A 24,897-nucleotide genomic window follows, 5' to 3' on the forward strand; every position below is an offset into this window, starting at 1 on the left:
CCCCCATTTTGGACCCCCAAAAGTCTGCTGACAACAGTTTGTCGGCATTGTGCACAGGCCCAGTAGCAGCTTTCTACTTAGGTTCCAGCAGAAATAGCTGAGCCCTATCTGGTCCGTTCTACTGCGTCTGTACAGTAGAATGGACCCAATCTGGCTTTGCTATATTTGCTGGGGCTCAAGTGGAAAGATGCTACTGCGCTTGCACAGGCAGCTCATTGATTGGGGTGCCAGCACTGGAACAAGATGACACAGAAGGATAGGGTAAATCTCAATGGATCCACGGGGATCCACGGGAGAATTCATTTAGAGATTGATTTTTGATTGCTATTTTCTAAAAAAAAAAAAAAAGAAAAAAAAAAAGAAATGAAGAACATTTTGTGCATTTGGTCCAATATTTTTGATCTATGTTTTTTAAACTGTTGTGTGTAGCTTATTTAACCTTCTGCCGCCTGCGTCACGCCAGTAGGCGTGGCCGCGGCGGCAGCCCCAGGACCGCCTAACGCCAATTGGCGTAAAGTCCTGGGGCTCTGTTTAGCATGAGATCGCGCACATGGTGCGCGCGCATCTCATGCTCGGAGGGCGGAGCTCCGCCCCGCCTTCGGTCTCCGAGCGGCTATTGCCGCTCGGGAGACTGTTAGACGGCGATCACGCCATCTATTTACTTGGTGCAGCGCTGCGATGAGCAGCAGCGCTGCACTGGGGACAGCCGTGTGACACGGCTGTCTCCATGGGGGACAAGAGAGCGATCGGCTCTCATAGGTAGAAGCCTATGACAGCCGATCGCCATAATTGGCCGGCTGTGGGGGAGGGAGGGAGGGAGGGAATAAATTTAAGGAAACTGGATTTTAGAAAAAAAAACAAACAATAATATTTATTTAAAAAAAAATAAACATGGGGGGAGCGATCAGACCCCACCAACAGAGAGCTCCGTTGGTGGGGAGAAAAGGGGGGGGATCACTTGTGTGCTGAGTTGTGCGGCCCTGCAGCTTGGCCTTAAAGTGCAGTGGCCAATTTAGCTAAAAATGGCCTGGTCACTAGGGGGGTTTAGCCCTGCAGTCCTCAAGTGGTTAATAAACCTCTGAATTTCATGATCATTTTTGGTAATGGCAGACTAAACAATGCAATACATTTTTGTATATACAGTGATATTGCAGAGTTGGTTCAGCCAACATGCAGGACACAGTCCATGTACAAACTGATTTGTTTATTTTGTGACACGTCTTTAACAGCTTCTGCTCAGCACACAAACAGTTCAACAAACAAAGGTAAACAGTTTAGTTCAGCTGATGACCAGTTCATAGTCCTTATGTCTTGTAAAGTCCTTAGGCCTTGACAGGCCAGTATGATTCCAAATATGTTTGCCTCGAATCCCAATGCACACAGGCTTGGCAGGCTAGCACAGCTTCTCTCCTCAGAGCTCAGTGTTCACAGCACACACACTCCTGGCAGCGTCACCTGCTGCAGACATAATCAGCATTCCACTAGCCACCACCGGTACAGATTCTCTTAGCTATATGCTCTCTTTCTGGCTGTTTGAGTACCAGGCATGGACTGAGGTGGAACAGGGAGGCCCACCAGGATCCTTCCTTCCTTGTTCCAGAGCCCTGGGGCTCTGAAAGCAGCGTACTCGACCACAGCAACCACTGGTTGCCAAACTATCTCAGGTTCCTTCCCCATTTCCCACCTGGTCCAAATGAGCAATTGTCCAAAATTACAGTGGGATATACCTGCTGCCCAGGACCCACGCATCGAGTCCTGTGCACACTTCTGTACATTCTAGTGCTATACACTGCTCTAGAGAATATGATGAAATCCCTCCCCAATCCCTCCCGACCTCTGTTGGGGGGCAGGCAAAGAGAAGGCCAACAGGAATATAAGGAGTGAAAGAAAGACAAGCCTCAACCCATTAACACTTTGAAAAAGCCCCATGTACTGGGCGAAATGTGTCAGCCGGAGGGGCCTGGTCCAAGCGTGTGAGTGCACACACTACCCGGAACGCCAAGACGCGCCGGCTGAATCCATCGGAGCAGTGTAGCGGCGGACAACGGCAAGGTGGTGTAGTACGTCTGGTTGAGATGCAATGAGTGCAACCCTGAGCATAGCTCCCTTGTGAAGAGATGTATGAGATCCACAAGACTGCAGGAGGAGACAAGACCTTCCCACCGTGGTCCCTTTGGTTGATGTATGCGGTGTCAGCCGTAATTGGATGGCATAACTGTTTATGAAGTACCTGCACGTCGTGGTCTTGAGGATCCTAGTGTTTGATACTGAAGCCAAATAGGACTTCCGTTGAGACAGTTTAAAAGTGAAAACTGGCCAGTTATTGTAATTTACAGCTCAAGGACGTTTCATCATCATTAGACGGGCAGATCCACATGCATTCAGAAAAGTAATCCAATGCAGATGGACATAGTATGGCCATACTAGGGACAGTGTGTGAGTGAAGGCCTTGAGGTGTGCATCAGTGGTGGGCCCACATATATGTCAGATGCGGTTGGTGGATCAGTCGGATTGGCATAGGCGGCAGCTGGGTGATCCGATTTGATTATTACTGTCGCAGTGACAGTGGGAATTAAAATCATAGCACTCTCAGTTTGTGATTCAGGTTTTTTTATGGTTTTAGTGGGGAGGGTTAACGGATATTCATTGCTGGACTTTTTTGTATGCCATTAATAAAGATTTTTTTGTACAAGCACATGAGGAGACAGAGGCTTTTCATATGAGTGCATGTACAATACGAGTCAAATTCTGTGATTACTACACTTATTTTGTCTTCTAGTGTGAAAGAATATGAGGTAAACTGGTAAAACTGCATTGCTTACGTGTCTGTTATTATGCAGTCAGTATATAGCTTTTTATGCTTATGTTTGTTTCTTTACTCTACTCTTCCATCAAACTTCTGGATAAAAAACATGCTCCCTTTGTCCACAGTGATATAAACTTGCTGTCATTCTGTACTACATGTTACAAGCCTTCTGGCACGCTCATCCCTTCAGTTTTTCCACACCCACTTTACAATCTTATCTGGATCAAATACCTCTCCATTTGAAGTCTTAATGATCAGATTTCAGATAATATTTCAGTCTCTTCCATGGAAATACATAAAACCCTGCAGTACCAGTGGAGCAGCCTTTAGGGGCTGCTGCTACTAAGCAAATGCGCAATGTATCTGTTACATGAATATCCCTGTAACAACTGACATTGTAACCTACAAGCAACTGAGAAGTTTTACCATCGCTCTCAGCTAAGAAACCATTCTTATTATTGCAATGGGAAGGGGAGGAGGAGTCACTCACACACAGCCAGAGTACTAAGAGCAGCAGCTGAGAGCACATCTCTTTACTGAATGGTGCTCTACAGTCAGTCAACATCCCTATCACATCTGTCAGGATCAACATGTGGGTAGCAAAACTCTTGCTTGTGCTTCTGCTGATCCTGTGTGCAGGTGAGTCCAATGCATCAGTGATGTGATGAGGTTGACCTGTAGTCTCTCGTTTCATGAAGGAAGTACTGGTGATGTCAACACATGGTTTGGAAGGTGTTTAAGCACACATGTATATTTGTACAAAGAGATGTTTTTAAATGGCTTAATTTTGGAACTTAGATAACTTATTAGGCTTCCATTAAATCCTCTTGTATCTCTTCTGTTTGGTTGCTTGTGTAGTTTTGAGCTTGTCTCGTGGTTTCTTAGTGTACAGAAATATATTAATGCTAAGTCTTTATTTCTTGAATCGCTTTCGATAACCTAGTTATTTTATCTAGAAGATGTATGTGCTAAAAAGGCAATAGTACATTTTCAGATACGAAACAAGATTTTTGCATATAATCTGTGATTTTATATTGAGTTGTGTGTTTTATTCTAGAACTGTTATCAAAGTAAAAACAAATGTGTTCTATATGAAACAGTGCTGACTTTTGAAATGGGATGCTTGTGTTTATTTATAGATTAAGGAAGGATTTATTTTAAGTGTGTGAATTTTTCTGATTGGAAAACTACTTCCATAAATAATCAAGGACCTGATTGATATTTTTAGATTTACTAAATGATCATTAGTCTAAATTGTTTGCACACTGAGCTGTCTGGTGTGTTAAACCTATTATTTTGTACAGCTATGCTATATATAAAGGTTGCGTAGTTTTACACTGATCAATTTTAGACAACCTTGGACAAAGTTTAGATTTTCTCTCAGTGAGAAATGTCCCCTCTGGCTGGAATATTTTCTCTAAATATACCTGGTTGCATTTTATTATGGGTGTCAATGAAGAAAATGACTGATAAATTGGTGACTTTTAATAAAAAACAGTTCAGTCACTAACTGGGTGAACTGCCACAAATGATCTGTATAAGATTTATCACATTAGATTCGCTAAACGACCTCCACTGATTTTTTTCTTCTCTGCTTATAAATGTGATGCTTTTGGCTTTCAAACTGATCTGGTTTTCTACCTTGAAGGAGAAAAAAGTGTGTCAAGTTACTTTAACTGGCTAAGCTGCATGCATGTTTGGAATACCTATCTTGAGGCTATTTTCAAATCACTAGTTTCTGTATAGGTGCTATTATCAACACAGCAATACTTACTGTATATAATACCAGCTATAATTTATCTGTGGAGTTAATAGAACATCAAAGGTGGAATTTACCAAATACAATTTTGATGGATTAGCTTAGCAGTTCAAACAAAAATTTTCTACTGAAGCATGCCGGGAATACAGAAATTGAAAGATTTTCTTTTCTTCCTTAAGTGTGTATTTTACTGGTGGTTTTAACCACATAATTTCCAACGCAATGCGGTTTCTTAAACCTTTATTATTGCTACTATATTTAGAATGTGTGCTTGTGTTAAAGGCAGAAGTCTGATGTGTTATCAATGCAGTGAATTGCAAATAACTGATGCAAAATCCTCTGGTTTGCTTGCCATTGTGCTTTAAGAAAATACTGCTGTGAATGGTTGCTAGGGTGTGCTTTCATTTAACTACCAATTTGCATTATGGAATGCTTGGAGCCTGCATGCACTATTTCAAACTGCTGCCACAGAATTTGCAATATTACAAATGGATTTAGAAAGAGGCTGGACTATATTTAGGACTTAAGTTTCTTTTTAGAGCAGATAGAGAGGTGTAAAATATACATGGGGTTAGTTTTAGTCTGTTCCTTACAACTAAAGAGTAATAATGCTGTAAAATGCATTACAAAGTCCATATAAACAGAGGTGCAACTCTTCAATACCAAAAGCTTCATCATCAACTCTCTCTCTCTCATCTTTACAACTGAAAAGAAAAAATGACAGTTCAGCTGTGGTTCTTGTCTCATAAATTCAACGATTGTTGTACTATGTGCATCCAATCATGGTCCATAAGTGATTTTATAGCTCTCAATGCAAAGAAACATAATTATGATATTGATAACATTTATTATTAAACTTTTTTGTTAATATAATCTTTGTGAAAAGTATTAAATAGTAACATGGGCTCATAAATATAAAATCTTTATCTGTTGTTACATTTTGCTCCACAAACGGTATTGCAAACAATTCAGCAGTGGAGAAACATGAGCTCAACAGCTGGAAGTGTACTAAAACATAATCACTGCAAGTACCAGAATTTAACTGATTTAGTTGTACTGGTTTGAACTTTAATTATTTGATTTGGATTTCTTGAATGACTGATGTTTAAACTTAAGGGTGTTATCCTTGTATGCAGGTCAATCACACATTTTGTGGTATTCTGTAGTACTGATCCAAGCCCTATCCCATAGAGCCATATCAATACATGCCATGCACTGATGAGGAACATAAAATCAAAAACAGCTGTATGCATGTTGGATTGGTATGGCTCTGTAAAATGTATAAACTACAGACTCACTATACTCCAGCGTTTCTATATGTGTGCCTGGCATAAATGGAATATTTTCATAGATAGGAGTGATGCATCATGGGAAACTCTACTTTCTCACTTAACGTGGACTTGAACTCTTGCACTCGACAGAAGAAATACATAGAGAAATGCATCCTGTATGGATTTAGAGTCTTTAGCCTGTCTAATCCCCCTTCATCTGTGACTAATCACCACCGTCATTTTATTCTTCCAGCTGTGTCAGCTCAGGAATCTCCTCTGCCTTGGCAGAGGAGCTAATTTTTAAACACAGGATGCTAACAATATGTCTGCTTCCATGGAAGCAGGAAGTAGACACACTGCAGATTTATTGCAGGGTTTTATATCAGCCGTAACAAAGAAATGTTTTTCTTTAATGGCTATGATGCTGTTGCGTATCTTTTAGAACAGAAAGGAAGTTCTGAGTTCAGGTCTGCTTTCAAGGTGAAAAATTGCAAATATGTTGTATTTTAAGAAGGCACAATTACATTTTACAGTGGACTCTTATTACTACGCTTAGAGATGTAATATGGAAAATATGGGTTTGTCTTATATCCCATAATGTCAAGAAAAAATCGAGTGTAGTCCTCAGTGGGTGTCAAGGAGTAGAGATGGATGTGTATCATCATAAGTTCCTTAGTCATAACATAACTACTTAACATGTAAAATAAAGCTGCCTGATGAACTTTGCTACCACAAGGTTTTTGTTTGAGTTTTATCTTTTTTTTCTAGTATTTTTTGTTTTGTTTTTTAAATTTATAGTACTTACTAACCATTCAATGTTTTGTGGCCTTATCATGTAAACATGTAGTTTTGTTTTAACTAAACAGTGTGAAGCAGTGTTGCAAGCTGCTCAGAAATGACATAGATGGATCATTAAAACAAGATGGTACGCTTACGCAGATATATTAACCAAGGCTAAGTGTAACCGTCCGTAAAAGCCAAATTGGTTTGTTCTGCTGTAAACGTCAGCTTGTGGCAGTGTTTTGTTAATGCATGTGTTTTGTGTCATTTACCTGAAGAGGCATAGGCTACAAGCCATCTGCTATAATCTACAATGTATTTATAAGCTCCGTTGCACGAGTAAGCAGTGCTTAACATGAATTGTTGCAGCAGACTTTCTAAGTGTGTGTATCTAGTTCATTTGGTGAAGCTAAGTTTGGAGCATTGCCAGCAGTCTGGCCTTAATGCCGCTGTATGTTTTTATCTGTGGAACATATGAAAGCCAGCAATGCTATTTATAACATTTTGAGGTTACTGAAACATGGCTTGAAGCTTTAAGAACAGAACATTCCTCAAAAAAAAATTACATCATTTTGTAATTCAATTAAATAATGAGAGCATATTTGTGCATCTAAAGGAATTTCCCCAATTAGTGCAACACACAGTGCACAGAATCTCAGCATAGTGTCAGACTCGAAATATGACCAGTTTTAGCAGTCAGCAACAATGATAGTCTGAATTACTATGAAATAGCAATAAACCTCATAGATAGCACCATCACAATGATGACCGGAAAAGAGAAATGGTCATATGAAATTACCTTCATTTAGCATATAGGTTCTTTTTGTCTGCTGGTGGCCTTTCTGGTATCAAGCAGGACTTATTGGCCCACACCAGTGTTTATAAGTGTTGCAGATGGCAATTCCAGACCACTTTTATAGGTTTCAGAAGCAATAAGCCTATAGCTTTGAGTCAATGCACATGCGTGTGACTTAGGTAATACACTGTTTATCAGATGTACATTGGGGATTACCCTGAAACTTAACATGTAATACAGGAAGTAATAACTGACCTTATTTGATGCAGAAGTGATCTGAACGTGAATGAGAGGGGTCTGAGCAATACAACTAAGTCTACCCATGCAGAATATGTGGTCTACTCTGTTGTACAGCCAACATAGTGGAACACCCTACTCACACCTCTAACCACAACGTATCAAATATGCACACAATATTCACATGGCTCACCTAATAGTTCTGGGTAGGGATAGGATTAGTATTTGATTCCACTTCAGATAGGGGGGGGGGGGCAGTCACTGTACTTTTGTGTTTAACCACCACTATCCTTAAACTGCTTTTCTAGGGTGAAACATCAACGTTTATATAATTAATAGTTTGCCAATCAAGCCAAAATTGCATTTAAAAAGTGTTGGGGGTGTGTTAGAGGATAACTGGTCCTGCACTTTATGGAAACATGACTCCGCAACGTTTAAGCATTACCATTTAAAAGAATCCTGAAGTCCTCGCGTCCAAAAGCAGAACTCTAAAATGTCTGTACAAATGTCAATGATGAATTTGGCTTATAAGACCAAATGTAAACATTTCTAAAGTCATAGCACCAATAACCACAAGACTACACCTGTATCAAAATTTTGGCTGTACAGGCATTGCAATTTAACACCAAAGACTTGAAGGGAGTATAGGCTAGATTTAACAGTAAAGGCTCGTACACACGTCTGATGAAAGGTAACGACGGGTCCGTCGTCACCTCCCGCTGGGCGGGTTTTCAGCAGAAAGTACAGCGTGTGTACAGTCTGTCGGTGGACTGATAAGGCTGTTTCTGAGCGATCTGCTGGGTGGATCGCTCAGAAACAGCCTTATCAGTCCACCGACAGACTGTACACACGCTGTACTGTCTGCTGAAAACCCGCCCAGCGGGAGGTGACGACGGACCCGTCGTTGCCTTTCATCAGACATGTATACGAGCCTTATGGGTATCTAATGGTTATGGTTGGCAGTTAGTTGTATTTGTTATAACATAGGTTAAGATAAGGAGAGTTAGGGATAGAGGTAAGGTAAGGAGAGATTTTTTTTTACCTGTAAAGGTTAGAAGGTGAAGTGTCATAATGGTGTTAACTTTGAGGAGGAGGTTAAACATCAGGAATGAGTTATAATTATGGGAGAGGTTCAGGGGCGTAGCTAGAAATGACTGGGCCCCATAGCAAAAAATTTTTATTCCCCCCCCCCCCCCCCACGACCTTCCAACCCCACGGACCTTGGACCTCCCACCCAAACATTCCTCCAAGACCCTCCACCCCAACATTCCCACCCCTCTAAGTACAGTATAAGTATCCAGGTCTCCCCAGTTTAGGTAGTAGTCAGGGGCGTAACTAGAAATCACTGGGCCCCCTTGTGGCAACAGCAATTTAAACTAAATACTCTACAAACGTTTTAACTCATACATGAACATTATGGAAAATCCAAGTTGAAAATAAACTGTGAAGATAAACAATTTCATCCATCCTACTCCTAAAAAATAAATTCATTTTTTTACAACCTCACAGTTTTATTTTCTGTTTTAAAAAGCTAAAAAAGTAGGTTTAATGCTATTGTCTCATATGATGATGATTCAGCTTTTCCCATAGTCTCGCAGTTAGCAATCATGTTACGCCCAACAACACAAATTCAGCAATCATGAGGCCCCTATCAAGACAAATTCAGCAAAAATGAGGCCCCCAACATGAGAAATTCAGCAATCGTGAGGCCTCCAACAAGACAAATTTAGCAATCATGAGGCCCCCAACAAATCATGAGGCCCCCAACAAGACAAATTCAGCAATCATGTGACCCCCAACAGGACAATACAGCAATCATGAGGCCCCTATCAAGACAAATTCAGCAAAAATGAGGCCCCCAACATGACAAATTCAGCAATTGTGAGGCCCCCAACAAGACAAATTCAGCAATCATGAGGCCCCCAACAAATCATGAGGCCCCCAACAAGACAAATTCAGCAATCATGAGGCCCCCAACAAGACAAATTCAGCAATCATGAGGCCCCCAACAAGACAAATTCAGCAGTCATGAGGCACATAAATAGACAGCATTTCACATAAATAGGCAGAATGGCCCCTTAATATGGTAGACACCTCTCACCTGGCTTCTGAATTCTCCTGTACTGGCTGCTGTGCCTGGCAATACTGTTTTTGGCTGGATTGGGGATGATGTGTGGGCTGAAAGCAGTGGCAGCGCCACGCTGGGGCTTACCCAGGCTTCAGCCCCAGCTGGCGACTCATTAGCCCCCCATAAAGCCCCCCCCCCCGCGGCCACCGAGAACTTCCGTTCCGAGTCCGACACGACCTTACTTCCTGCCTGCACAAGGACGAAACTTGGAGTCTGGGACTGGGAGGAGGGCTTGGGCTGGTGCTGACTGACTGTGTCACCGCCGCCCCACCCCTGCCCGGGTGCTGCAGTATAAAAGTGCACGTATGTCACGTAACGCCGTCCTGCGGGCCGGCATCACGTGACGTGCAGCGCGCTCTCCGCCTTCTCCTCTTCGCCCCCGCAGTTAGTTTGCCACTGACAGGAGTGACTGCGTCACATACAGTCTCCTCTCCAGAGGACTCTCCGCGCTGCGGCCCGCGGCACACACGCACAGCCAGGCCAGCACTTGGTCACACTCAGTGGCAGTGAGTGTGACCGCCCCAGGCAGGCACCCACGGACGGTGGGTCAGTGCACACAGGACTGGAGTCTGGAGCCGAGGCGCCAGTCAGCTACACAGTCAGCCCAGGCCAGAGCACAGCAGCCAGGCTGGCCCAGCAGGACTCGGAACTTCAACAACAAGTAGCTCAAGGTGGGTGTCCTGTCCTGTTCACTACTCCAGCCAGCCAACTGCCAAATTGTTTTTTTTGCACCAGGCACTGCAGGCAGCCACCCAGGCCTGAGCTGCCCTCCTGAGCCCAGCCCCAGCCCACCCACCACCAGCCAGGCCTTAGCTGCCCTGGGGCCCCCAGCCTACCACCACCAGCCAGACCTTAGCTGCCCTGGGGTCCCCAAGCCTACCACCACACCAGCCAAGCCTGAGCTGCCGTTCTGAGCCTAGCCCCAGCACACCCACCACCAGCCAGGCCTTAGCTGCCCTTGGGCCCCCAGCCTCCCACCACCAGCCAGGCCTTAGCTGCCCTGGGGCCCCCAGCCTACCACCACCAGCCAGGCCTTAGCTGCCCTGGGGCCCCCAGCCCACCACCACTAGCCAGGTCTCAGGCCTCCAACCCACCACCAGCCAGGCCTGAGGTGCCCTGGGGCCCCCAGCCCACCATCACTAGCCTGACTACATATACTGGGGACAGCTATACGCCTGGCTACATATACTGGGGACACTGGCTGTCTGTCATTATGTGCATTAACTGGTGAAACGCTGTCTCTCATTACATGCATTTACTGGGGAAACGCTGTCTGTCATTATGTGCATTAACTGGTGAAAAGCTGTCTCTTATGTGCATTTAATGGGGAAACTCTGTCTGTCATTACGTACATTAACTGCCGAAAAGCTGTCTCTTATGTGCATTTAATGGGGAAACGCTGTCTGTTATTACATGCATTTACTGGTGAAAAGATGTCTGTCATTATGTGCATTTACTGGTGAAAAGCTGTCTGTCATTACGTGCATTTACTGGTGAAAAGCTGTCTCTTATGTGCATTTACTGGTGAAAGGCTGTCTGTCATTACGTGCGTTAGCTGGTGAAAAGCTGTCTCTTATGTGCATTTACTGGTGAAAAGCTGTCTCTTATGGGCATTTACTGTTGAAAGGCTGTCTGTCATTATGTGCATTAACTGGTGAAAAGCTGTCTCTTATGTGCATTTACTGGGGAAATGCTGTCTGTCATTATGTGCATGAACTGGTGAAAAGTTGTCCCTTATGTGCATTTACTGCGGAAACGCAGTCTGTCATTATGTGCATTAACTGGTGAAAAGCTGTCTCTTATGTGCATTTAATGGGGAAACTGTTTGTCATTACATGCATTAACTGGTGAAAAGCAGGCTCTTATGTGCATTTACTGCAGAAACGCAGTGACAGGGACCCCCAGTTAGGTAGTTAGTGACAGGGACCCCCAGTTAGGTAGTAAGTGACAGGGACCCCCAGGTTAGGTTGTGAGCGACAGGGCCCCCCGGTTAGGCTGTGACAGGAACCCCAGTTAGGTAGTGACTGACAGGGACCTCCAGGTTAGGTTGTGAGTGACAGGCGACCCCCCAGTTAAGTAGTGAGTGACAGGCGCCCCGTAGGTTAGGTTGTGAGTGACAGGGACCCCCAGGTTAGGTTGTGACAGGGACCCCCAGTTAGGTAGTGACTGACAGGGACCTCCAGGTTAGGTTGTGAGTGACAGGCGCCCCCCAGTTAAGTAGCGAGTGACAGGCACCCCCAGGTTAGGTTGTGAGTGACAGGGACTCCCAGGATAGGTAGTGAGTGACAGGTGGCACCCCCAGGTTAGGCCACCCCTCCCCCTCCCCCCGGGCCCGCTCAGGGCCATTTTTGAGGGCTAGAGGGGTTGCAGCATGAGGGGAGAGCTTGGTGACACGTCAGTTGGGAGGGGGGGAAGGGCCCCCCCTCCCTCACCTCGGGCTCTCCCCTCTGCTCTCCCCTCCAGCTTTGAATAAACATTGTATGCAGGCGGCGGGGCAGTGGCGGCAGATACATACCTTCCGTGCGCTCCACGGATGCTCCTCTCTCTAGCTTCTGACACGACTTCCGGTATAAGCAGGAAGTCGCGTCAGACACTAGAGGAAGAACCATCCGCGCTGGAACGCACGGAAGGTATGTATCTGCCGCAGTGTTGCTTGCGAATTTTCGCCAAAGCCATTTTCGCATCGAAAATCCCATTTTCGATTTCGCCGAATTTTCGCGAAAATAACTACTATTTTCGCTTCAAAGGGCGAAATTTCGCATTAATATTTTCGCATTAATTTTCGCCTAAAGTCCGTTTTTTCGCGTTGAATATCTAAGCCCCCTTAAAAGCTAGAATCACCAAATTTGCAGGGTATATTAAAGAGATATGTGGGTACAAGAGGAAAAAGAAATTTTTCAAAAAGACCTTATAGTTTTTGAGAAAATCCCATGTGAATACAACATGATCCTTCTAATCTTTAGGGCAGCACGGTGGCGTAGCGGATAGCGCTCTCGCCTTGCAGCGCTGGGTCCCCGGTTCAAATCCTAGCCAGGTCAACATCTGCAAGGAGTTTGTATGTTCTCCCCTTGTCTGTGTGGGTTTCCTCTGGGCACTCTGGTTTCCCCCCACCTCCCAAAAACATACAGATAAGTCAATTGGCTTCCCCCTAAATTGGCCCTAGACTATGATGCCTACACTACATGATGCATACATAAACATGTGACTATGGTAGGGACTAGATTGTGAGCTCCTCCGAGGGACAGCTAGTAACAAGACAATATACTCTGTACAACGCTGCATAATATGTCAGCGCTATATAAATACTTACAATTAATAAATAAAATAAATAATCTTTAATCCTGAGACCCTCAGCCTTTCCCAGGAGCTCCTTTTATACCCAACCATGTTACTGACCTGTTAAAACAGATTTTTTTTTTGCATGGATCATCATATCAGAACCTAGTGGGGTTCCTGAAAGTTTAATAATTTAGCACGTGTATGACTGAAGTTGTGCTATGCATCCATGAGAATTAAGCCCATATTCTTCAGATGGATATGAGCCTGGCTATGGTGGGTCCTCAAGAGACCTTAAAATATTGTTCAGTTGAGTACAATATACATTTCAAGGTTTGGAGTGCAAGATATGGAAGCTATTTGGTAATGGTTTAAGAAAGGGAACTTGAATACTTTCTGGTGTAATTAATCATTTTATGCCAATATTATATTATGCCACACAACCGTAAAAAGTCTGAGATGCAGAGCTGGAAAGATGAGACATGACAGGCAAAATTAGACAGTAATTTCCCGCCTCTCCATTTTACCCATCCTTTAGGCTAGGTGCACACATAGCAGAAACGCCAGCGTTGAGTTAAACGCTGCGTTTTATGCACCAATGTTACTCAATGGGCCGCATAAAAAAAAAAAAAAAAATGCATGGGTATGCGTTTGTACTTTTGTTGCATATTATGCATGAATGCATCAAAAACGCACATAATGAAAGTCAATGTAAATGCAATGTATTACATTTTGTATGCATTTTTGATGCTTTTTTAATGCATGTTTTTATAAATAAAGATTTCTGATGTATTTCCGCTTCCTGTTTTCTTCCTAGTGATTTGCATCAATGTAAATATAAAAATGCATACAAAACGCATATGCGGTTTATATATGTAAACCGCAAATGCATTAAAACGCGCGCAAAACACTTGAAAAACGCGTCGCGTGTTAAAAAACTGCAAACACACCAAAACCGCAGCAAAAACGCACAAAAAAATGCACAATATATTAGCATAAAATATGTCATAAAACGCAGCCTTTCACGTTGTTATGTGTGCACTCAGCCTTCCTTAGTACACACCATACAATTTTCTGTTAGATTTTTCTGTGTTAGATTCTGTTAGATTTTTCTGTGTTAGATTTTTCTGACGGGATCTAAAGGGATTCAGAGGAGGACTGGGAGTCTGGGATTAGGGGTAATGCTAGGTACACACCATACAATTTTCTGTTAGATTTTCTGTTAGATTATTTTCTGTAAAGTACTAGTAGTGGTCATTATCTCTGGTGCATTGTCTTTTGGTTATCTCCTGCTGAGTATAACAATGCCTAATTGCCAGGCAGATAGATGGTTAGATAAATAATTTCTAACATGTTGGAAATTATCTATCTGGCAGGAAAGTCTAATGCTGGAGATACACGGTACGTTTCTGTACCGTGTATCGAGCTGCTGATGCGCCCAGCTGATAATTTCCAACAGGTCCGATGACCCACCGGATCGATTCCCCGCTCGATCCTGGGACGAGCAGGAATCGGCCCGGACCGCGGCGGGGACAAGCGGGGACGATCCGGCAGCTAATCGAGCCGCCGGGTCGACCCGTGTATTCCCAGCATTATGCTGGGTACACACGTTATGTTTTCTCGTGCGATGTTGCGAGCCAATTGTTTTTTCAGCATGATTCCGCACTCGATTCCGTGCTGAATTCTCTTAACTTTATTCGTTTTTCTTATCTTTTTCCATTCACCGCTATGAGAAATCGAGCATGAAAACGATCGGGAGCAATATCAGACATGACGGATTTTATCTATCTGATCCATCTATCGCATGGAAAATTGTACCGTGTGTTCCCAGCATCATGCTGGGAATACACCATAAGTTTTTTCAGCAGCTATATAGTTCGATAGATAATTTCCGATATGTCTGATCTTATTTTCGATCGTTTTTGTGATCAATTTCTCATCGAAGTGAATGGAAATTGATAAGAAAAGATAAGAACATCGATTGGAAAACTGATCGAAAATAAGATCGGACAGTAAATCGACTGAAAAATCTTATTGTGTATGCCTAGCAGAAAATCTAACAGAAATTGTATGGTGTGTACCTACCATTACCCCTAATCCCAGACTCCCAGTCCTTCTCTGAATCCCTTGTAGTTAGTGTTTCTTTTTCCACCTGCTACTATTAGCGCTCCTCTTTCCCATGGTTATTAGAGATGGCCTGAACGGTTCAACTGCAAACTTATTCGCGTGAACTTCGGTGGTTCGCGTTCACGAACGAACGTGAACTTTGTCGGTTCGACCCGCCCCTATACTACATCATTAGGGTCAACTTTGACCATATACATCACAGTCAGCAGGCACAGGGTAGCAAATAAGGCTACACTCCCTCCTGAAGCCCCCCCCCCTTATAAAAGGCTGGCAGCGTCAGCCTTTTCACTCACTCGTGGGGCTGCAGTAATTAGAGAAGGGAGAGCTTCTGCAGACTCACATAGGGAAAGCTTAGTTAGGCTCTTGTAGGCTTGTTAGCTTGCTCCTTGCTGATTCTTATTGCTAAAAAAATCACCCCTCAACAGCTCTTTTGAGAGCTAATCTTGTTCTTGTGATCTATTTTTTTTTTTTGTGTGGCCCACTTGCATTATATACAGCCCTGTCAGTCAGTCGCAGCTGGCCTTTGACCCCTTGGTGCTAATTCCTACTGTTCCCCTGCCATGCCCAGCACATTCAGTGACTACCTGTGTGTGGGACAGGCAGCTGCACATTTGTAATACCCATCACTGCATATTTCTACCTGTTCAGTGCACCCACCTACCTACGTGAGCGCACGCAGTGTCACTGCACCTGTTCACAGTACCTGTGTGTGTGTGTGTGAAAGCTGCACATTGTATTGATACCAGTCATTCACTGCATACCTGTTCACTGCACCTTTGTGACTGCACATTGTATTAGTCAAGTCAGTGCATACCTTTCACCAGAGGCAGGCCACCCGGCAGTTCTGTTCAAGGTTGTGTTGTCGTGATTTTGTGCGGCCCTGGACAAAAGTACAGTGTTCAGAAGGCATGTGCCATCAACCCCCAAGATTGTCAGGACGTAGTTGACTATTTAACACAGAACACCTCATCTTTCTCAGCTTCAGCACGGAAGCGTGACATATCTTCCTCCTCCTGCTCTGATTCTGGCACCACACTTAACATTCAGTCGGCCACCACCACCAAAGTGCCATCACCCCAGGGCTCAGCGGTGTGGAAATTTTTTTGTGTGTCTGCCTCAGATGAGAGCAATGCCATCTGTACTCTCTGCCACCAAAAATTGAGCCGTGGAAAGACCAAGACCCGCGTAGGGACAACTTCCTTACGAAGACACATGATGACAAAGCACAAACTGCAATGGGATGACCACCTGAGGAAAAGCAGCACACAAAAGCAAAGCCACACACCGCAGTGGAAGATACCAGGCCGCAATTATTTCTCAAAAAAGGCGATACCCAAACTGTACCGTGATGTTGAAAGGCAAGTGGTGTCATCTCTGGCACACAGCGGTGGGTCAAGGGTCCATCTGACCACGTGGTCTGCAAAGCACGGTCAGGCCTGCCTGAAGACTAAGTCAGTCCCCACACACAGCATCTCTGCCTGCACGCCGTGTGACTGCCTGCCCCAGAATAAGTCGCTCCCCACACAGCATCTCTGCCTGCAGGCCGCTTGACTGCCTTCTCCGCCACCACCAACAGGGTCCAGGACACCAAGCAGATTCCTGAATTTTTAAGGCCGCTATAATAATTTTTCTAGTGCGTGTACATGCCTGCCAAATTTTTCTGGCTGCACTGCAGCTGCAACAAGAAAACAAAAGGCATGTACATGTGTCAATTCTCCTTTGTGATCGCTACCTTGCCGCGGTGAAGGGGCTTGCGTATCATAATGAAGCAATGGCCGATGGCTATATGAGTGTCTCGGGGGGGGGGGGGGGGGTGGGTTGCACACCAAAGATAATAATGTTGCTTCATTGTGGACAGGCCAAATTCGATCAGCTGGACAGTCACTGTTGTTCTGTCATTGAGCTACCTCAGCCTGGTGACCATATGGGCTTGAAAACTGCACTCTGGCCTGCACTCTCACCAGTCCAGCACGGCCAACACAACACAAACAGCTGTTTACGGTGCGTTACACAGTGATTTTGGTCTGTCAGTGTGAAGCAGTACTCTAATTACACTCCCTGATTAATGTATACACATGCAATATAAGTGGTGGCTGGATGGTGTAATGGTTAAGGGCTCTGCCTCTGACACAGGAGACCAGGGTTCGAACCTCGGCTCTGCCTGTTCAGTAAGCCAGCACCTATTCCGTAGGAGACTTTAGGCAAGTCTCCCTAACATGTCTACTGCCTATAGAGCGCGTCCTATTGGCTGCAGCTCTGGTGCTTTGAGTCCGACAGGAGAAAAGCACGACATAAATGTTATTTGTCTTGTCTTTGTCTAAAGCACTTTAGGCCTCCAATTTAGCATGCAATCTGATTTCTCCCTTTAAAACGCTGCTGTGCGTCAAATCCAGATATTTCTCTGGGACTTTTGGCATGTATCCCACTCATCCATGCAAAAACTCAGATACTAGGCCCCTTAAAACATCCTTTTCCATCACTTTTCTGCCCAGCATAAATGTTTCTAGTTTTCAAAGTTCGCATCCCCATTGAAGTCTATTGTGGTTCGCAAAAGTTCGCGTGAAGCAAACTTTTGCGGAAGTTCGCGTTCGAGAATCAGAGGTTCGAGCCATCTCTAATGGTTAGTGCTCTTGTTTTTCCCATTGCATTCTATGTTTATCCATCCAAAAAATATTTTTCAATGTTCCTCTCTTATTAGTTCACTTGCATCTTCCTTATAATTTAACTAGCACCCCTGCCACAATTAATGTTCTAAAACTGTCTCTTTAATTTCTACAATATCCCACAATTTCCCTCAACCTGGCCTTCACTACTTTGTTTCAGTCCACTTAATGTAGGGTAATCTTGTCCTTCCACTCCAGTTATTGTCTCGCTGTTTCACCCTAAAATCACACTTTCCCATTTAATTTGCATTTTTGCATGCTACCCCCCACAACCACCAATATGAGCACTACTAAAAACAATGCAAAACTATGCATGGTAGTGTGGGAGGAATACAGATCAGTGAAATTCACCCTGTGGGATCCTGATGGCTGGTGCCATAAAGGCACTAGCATCAGAAGGGTAAAGCTCATTGGCCCATATGAAATTAATTTTTACTCCTGAGTTTTCTCATAGGTGATATTTTCAAACTTGTCAATAAAATGCCTTTTAGGCCACGAGAAAGGGAGAAAAAACTTAAAATAATTTTAGTTGTACATATTCACATAGTTCTTGGTCCTTTTTTCATTTGTAAAGTGCTGAAAAGTTAGTCTAAACACTAGATAAAAAATGATCTGCTAGGAGAATTTGCAGCAGAAAAAGTGAATTGCATATGTCTCATTATGCCATACTTTATTACTAATATATGTGCTTGATTGTGGCAGCAGAATTTGAGCTATCATATAACCCAATTGTTGGCCACCAAACGTGATAAACGGTGAATATTGGTTAGGGCTAGGTATAGATTAGAAGGGCTAAAGTGAGGTAGTAGAGTAGTTTTGGTTTGAAAGTCAGGGTTAGGCTTCAGAAAGGGGTTAAAGAGACCTGAAATAAGAGGCAAATGGTGGCTGCCATATTTATTTCCTTTTAAATGATATCAGCTCACTGAGAGTTCTGGTGATCTGTCTAGTTTAATTTGTGTCTGAATTCTGATTACATTAGCCATGTGCTTGTTTCAGATTTGTTATTCAGTCAGGGCACCTGATCTCCATGCTTGTTCAGGGTCTATGGCCCTGAACGATCCGCTCAGAAACAGCCTTATCAGTCTGCCGACAGACTGTACACTCGCTCTACTGTCGGCAGAACTCCCACCCAGCGGGAGGGTCTAACGGACCCGTCGTTCATTACAGTAGTGTGTGTGTACGCACCTTAAAGCTAGAGGTTAAGCTATTAGGGAGAGGTTAGGATAAGGCTTTAGGAAGCGTTTAATGTGGGGGTGGTTAGAATAAAGGTGGCCATACACTTACAGATTTGCAACAGATTCGACCATCAGATAGATTTCTGGTAGATGCCTGTCAAGTCCAATCTGACAGGAATCTATCTGATGTGTGCCACACACTAGAAACAGATTTCCAACAGATTGTAGAATGAAATCTATTGAAAATCGATCTAAATGCATTATTGCACCATTAGATCCAATGCAACTCTATGGGCCATTGATCTGCTGCCAGCAGCAGATCGACCTAGATTTTTCATCCTGTCAGATAGATCAAATTGATTGACATCGTCTGCAAATCGATCGAATGGGGAATTTGATAGAATCGATTTCTGATCAATCGATCGATTCTATAGAATCAATCGATTGATCGATGGCTAAAATCAAGCAGTGTATGGGCCCCTTAAGGCATCAAGAAGGGACTAGGAGGAGGAGGTTAGCATTAGGAGTTGTAAGGAAATGTAAACATAAAGGGATTAGTAAGTACAATAAAGATAAAAGGATGTTGATAAGGGTGAAACACAGAAAGTACTGACAAAAATACTATCACAAAGCTGATATATTAAGAGGTTTTTTTTTACTCTATTTTTCTGATGGTCTGACTAACTATCAGCTTCTCCCCTGCATTGAATCTGAGGTGTTGAATATATTTTGGAAATTATACATTAGCAGTATAGGAATTATTTACTATAAAAAGTAAATCACAAAATGTGCCATGCTCCAAAATAAAAAAAAAGTTAATGGTTAAAAATAATTGGATAGGATTGGAGGAAGCTCAGTCACTGGCAATTGCTGAGGAGGGTGAACATTTTCACCACCAAGTACTACATCTCAACCAAGTTAAAGGACAAGCAGGATGATAGTGCTTTGGTGTCAGTGGTATGTAAGGCTGGTCGGGGGTTGAATCTTCACACTGTTTCCACAAATTGCTGTCAAACCCCTCATACTGCTCTGATAGGCCTTCATATCCCAGCAGCCACCTGGCACTATATCGTAGGTGGAGAAGTGAGTGTGCTCCATCAGCAGCCTCTCGTGGTAAGTGACCTGAAGCTGAACATGGGACCCTCTCTCTAATTAAGTGGCTGGTGTGATCTGAAACTTTGTTCCTGCAACATAGAGAATTTTAGAGCTATGTGAGGGCTTATTTCCAGTTGTGATTTGTAATTCACTGACAAAAAGGAATGCCTGATTTACACACACACACACACACGCACGCAGGCACGCACGCACGCACGCACACGCACACACACACACACACACACCACACACCACACACCACACACACCACACACACCACACACACCACATACACCACACACCACACACACCACACACACCACACACACCACACACACCACACACACCACACACACCACACACACCACACACACCACATACACCACACACCACACACCACACACCACACACCACACACCACACACCACACACACACCACACACACTTCACACACACTTCACACAACACACTTCACACACCACACTTCACACACCACACTTCACACACCACACTTCACACACACTTCACACACTTCACACACTTCACACTCACACACACACACACTTCACACACACACACACACACACTTCACACACACACACACACACACACACACACACACACACACACTTCACACACTTCACACACTTCACACACTTCACACACACACACTTCAGGCCTTGTTTCCACTTAGTGCGCTTCTATCCGCTTCTGTCCGCTTTTTATCAGCACAGCTGAAAAGCGGACAGAAGCGCATAGATGGAAACGAGGCCTCACACAACAATGGACCACACCAGAGTGAAAAGTGTACGGTCCATTGAGGTGTTTTGACAGATTATGGAGCAAAAGCATATCTTATATCAGATAAATGGAAACACATCCACTTTCCACAAGTTGGCAATGTTTGTGGTGGTAGATATGATTACAGACTTAGTGAATGGGCCCACAGCAAAGCATGGGTCTGTTCTACATGTCTGTTGGTTTTCAGGGCCACATATGCTATTCAGTGCAGTGTAACAGTCCACAAACAACTAGATATAGCAGAAGGAGTGGGCTGATAAATACAGTATATGGTTATATTTTCTTGTTGTGCTGTCCTTCCAAATCCTCCCTCCATGTATTGTATATCCACTCCACTCCATAATTTGTCATGAGACAACTTAGGTTAGTAGAGCAGTCATTGCAGGCCAGGTGGAAACTCTGATATATAGTGGGCAGCTGTGGCACAGCAGTAGGCAAAGTAGAGGGCACATCCACTTCAAAGTAAAACCTTTAATTCATCTTCACTGGTATGTGTTTCAAACAGACACAGGCTTGAAAGAGCTTATTGAGGGGGGCGAGGAAGGTTTCCAATGCAGAGAGGTTCCTTACTTCTCCTTAGTGAGTTCTTTCAAGACTTTGTGTGTTTGCATCATAAATGATTGAAGATGGATTAAAGGTTTTGCAATGAAGTGGACATGCCCACTACTTAGCATATTGTATGTATTGACTGTACTTGCTATGCAGAAGCCTTAAGTGGAATTCCAACTCCAAAGGAATGTCAAAGCTATAACCCTAAGAACTGGATCAGACCAATGGGAGCCTAGTTACTCATTGCATCACTTATTTCCCCTACCACCAGTGACCTCCAGATCTACCTCCACTTAAAGGGCATCCGAGGTGAAAATAAACTGATGAGAAAAACAATTGTATCTATCCTCCTTCTCCTAAAAATAACCTTTTTGTTAGCTATTACATGGATTTATTTTATATTTAGATCTAGTTTTTACAGTTTCATTGTCTCTGCTCAATGACACCTTCATTGAAGTATGCCAGAACTCAAATCTATGAATTATTGACCCTTTTTATTTCTTTTCTGCTTTCAGAAGCCATTTACAGTCAAAGTGTTTTATGGCTGTAATTATTTATTAGTGAGGGTTATGCTATAATCTGACCCAGTCCAACCCAGACAGAATCTGTCACTTGCATACCTGATATTTAACTCTTTCAGGCAGAGAAAGAAAAAAGGAACACAGTCTAGTTATTTGTGTGCTAGGCACTGTACATATCCATGTCTATCTCATCATGTCACATGTCACCTCGGTTGTCCTTTAACTCTCTCTTAAGCTGCAGCCTGCAGTGTGTTCAGTGTGTCCAATGGGGCACTCATGGTAATTGCGATCTGGTAGTCACTTGCAGTGAAGTAGACTATTGCCCACTAGGGGTAGGAACCCATCAACCCTTGTAGAAAACGCTAGTGAAACAGAGGCAAATTAGACTTAATTTCCTGGCTGCTACCAGTGCAGCAGAACCCCTAAACTAAACACTTTAAACATTCCATCTCAGCAGAATCCAACAATTTATATCATCACTACAAAATACTAACTGAACAGCAGTTCTCACATACGATTTCTTTTAATTTACTACCCTTCTTTTCCTCATTGGGAAACCAGGGGAGTTTATTTTTAAAATATTTGCATGCATTAAAAATATCAAAGATAAAAAACTGTAATAAAGAGTAACAACTGTTATATGATTACCCTTGCTTAAAAAAAATAAATATAGGAAATTACCAAAAGCAGGAGTTATCTTAGAAACATGCATCATAGTAAGGATATAAAGGTCATGTAACAGTGAACTCAGAGTCGCTTTTAAATAAATAATTGTATTTGCCAATGAGAGAGGAAAACATCTGGGTTTTGCCAGCAAGGAGCATGTGAGGAAAATTGATTTGTAATACATCTCAGGAAGAAAAAATGTTAAGTCATTGTGGTAGCGTACGTTAGCTCCTTGCAAAAACGATGATAATGGATGATAATAGATGAATCATATGCCTGTGTCTGTTGGCTTGCCTGCGTATGTATGTCAAGTACTTTTCCTTGAAAAAACATGTTTGTTTATTCATCTAGTAGATTTTGTGTGAGTAATTACATTACAGCACGCTGCGTGGCTATAATAAAAAAAACAATGGAACTTGCTGGGACTTTCCATACCATTACAATTTGCATTGGAAACACTGACCGAAGGGATGAAATCACACTACACAGTGAGTGGTTGTAAATTTATGAGTTGGCAAGAGCCAAGACATGACAATTTCCTTTATGTCCCTAATACTAATATAATGTGTTCCATCCCTGGGCTGACTCCATAAAATGTTCTGTTTTAGTTTACCCATTTATAATAGTACTCATCTTTTTACTTACAGTTGAAACAACAGTCAATATACTGCATATAGTTTGGCCCTGATTCTCACAGGAAGTGATGTCATATCTTATCAATAAAATACATTTTCAGTCACCAGCCAAAAGTACTCAAGAAAAGCAATATCATATTTATGTGAAAATGACAGAATGAATAAAATAGCTTATTGTTTACAATATTCATTTATATTATTGTGTATTTAGTCATTTAGTCATAGATTATTTAGTCATCATTTGCCTATTGTAAAATATATTTCCTCTCCCTGATTTACATTCTGAAATGTAATACATGGTGACATCTTTAGTCCTGCCAGATGATCTGTGCAGAATGTTCATTTCTGAGAGTTCTATGCACAGAGGGAGATATTGTTTGCTTAGCAGTTGGGAAAAGCTGTTATTTCCCACAATGTAACAAAGTTCACAGGCAGCAAACTGTCAGGACCATGGTCCTGACATCACACTGTGGGAGGGGTTTCACCACAATATCAGCCATATAGATGCTCCTGATGATTTATTTAAAAAAAAGGTAAAGATTTCTTGTGGTAAAGAGAGTATCAGCTACTGATTGGGAGGAAGTTCAATTCTGGGTTAAAGTTCCTCTTTAAGTGAATTTGGGGCAATCAACCTTAACTAGGACATGATTTCTCATCTTATCTAAAAAATACTTTTTTCAGCACCTCCTGTGAGAAAATTTAGGAGAAAAGTTAACTAAATCAGGGCATGAATGCTCTGCATCTCCATCTCCATGAAATATATAGAAGTAAAAAAGAAAAATGCGTTTTGAAACAAAAAATGTTCATTTTCCCAGGCCTGTGGTTACATGATTATGCCCACAGAAAGCTGCTTATTCAGATAAATGCTAAATTTACAATTTTTTAAATATCTGTTCAATTCAAGAATCGCAATTAATTTTTCTGGCCGATTGTAACATTTCAAAAATATGACCAATGTACCACACACCTATGTAAAATTTTTCCCCAATTATGATAAAAATGATTGGAACTCTGAGAAAATTGCTAGGGTGTGTATATTAATAAATTGAAAATCTAACACACATTATACAATCTTTATAAAAATGTAAGAAAAAATTTCCAGCATTCCGGATCGATAAAAATCTAAAAAAATGGGAAGTCCGATCGGATTTTTCAGTCGAATAAAAAAAAAGCTTTTTCGGGAGATCCAATCATATTTATCGAATTGCCGTAAAATCGGGTCATTTTATTGTTTCGTGTGTGGCCACCTTAAGAGAGAAATCTTGTGCTTTCTGTGATGCTGTTTGTTTTGTGCTACAGAAACTGCAGGGCATTCATTTTAGGCACAACATATATGGTGAGTGAAAAAGAGAAGAACCGAGAGCCCAATATGGTGTAGTATGTCAAGGTAATTGGATAATTAGAAAGAGTATGAATTGAATACTCACAAACCAGGGTTACCTCCAGGCAACCACTGTATAGGCAGGTGAGGAGATTAGCCTGTCCCCACTCAGGATTAAGAAGTCGCTCTCTGTAGGCTTGAAAACAAGAAGGGGTATCCCCCTCCACCAAAGGTGGATACAATCAGTGTTATAGTAGAGAACAGAGGCACCAAAAGGAAAAAAACAATATT

At 42.8% G+C, this 24,897-nt stretch overlaps 1 protein-coding gene across 2 annotated transcripts in view; it reads left to right on the forward strand.

The window, feature by feature from the left end:
* The first annotated feature begins 3,191 nt into the window (after positions 1-3,191).
* The window catches only part of HGF (hepatocyte growth factor), a 160,449-nt gene continuing 138,743 nt past the window's right edge, over positions 3,192-24,897 (forward strand). For both annotated transcript variants that reach the window (XM_068276187.1, XM_068276188.1), the window contains exon 1: positions 3,192-3,445. In XM_068276187.1, the coding sequence (XP_068132288.1) occupies positions 3,397-3,445 (49 nt within the window). In that variant the 5' untranslated portion in view covers positions 3,192-3,396. The remainder of the gene's footprint in view (positions 3,446-24,897) is intronic.

This window comes from Hyperolius riggenbachi, chromosome 3, assembly GCF_040937935.1.
Source record: "Hyperolius riggenbachi isolate aHypRig1 chromosome 3, aHypRig1.pri, whole genome shotgun sequence".
In the NCBI taxonomy this organism is placed as follows: Eukaryota; Metazoa; Chordata; class Amphibia; order Anura; family Hyperoliidae; genus Hyperolius; species Hyperolius riggenbachi.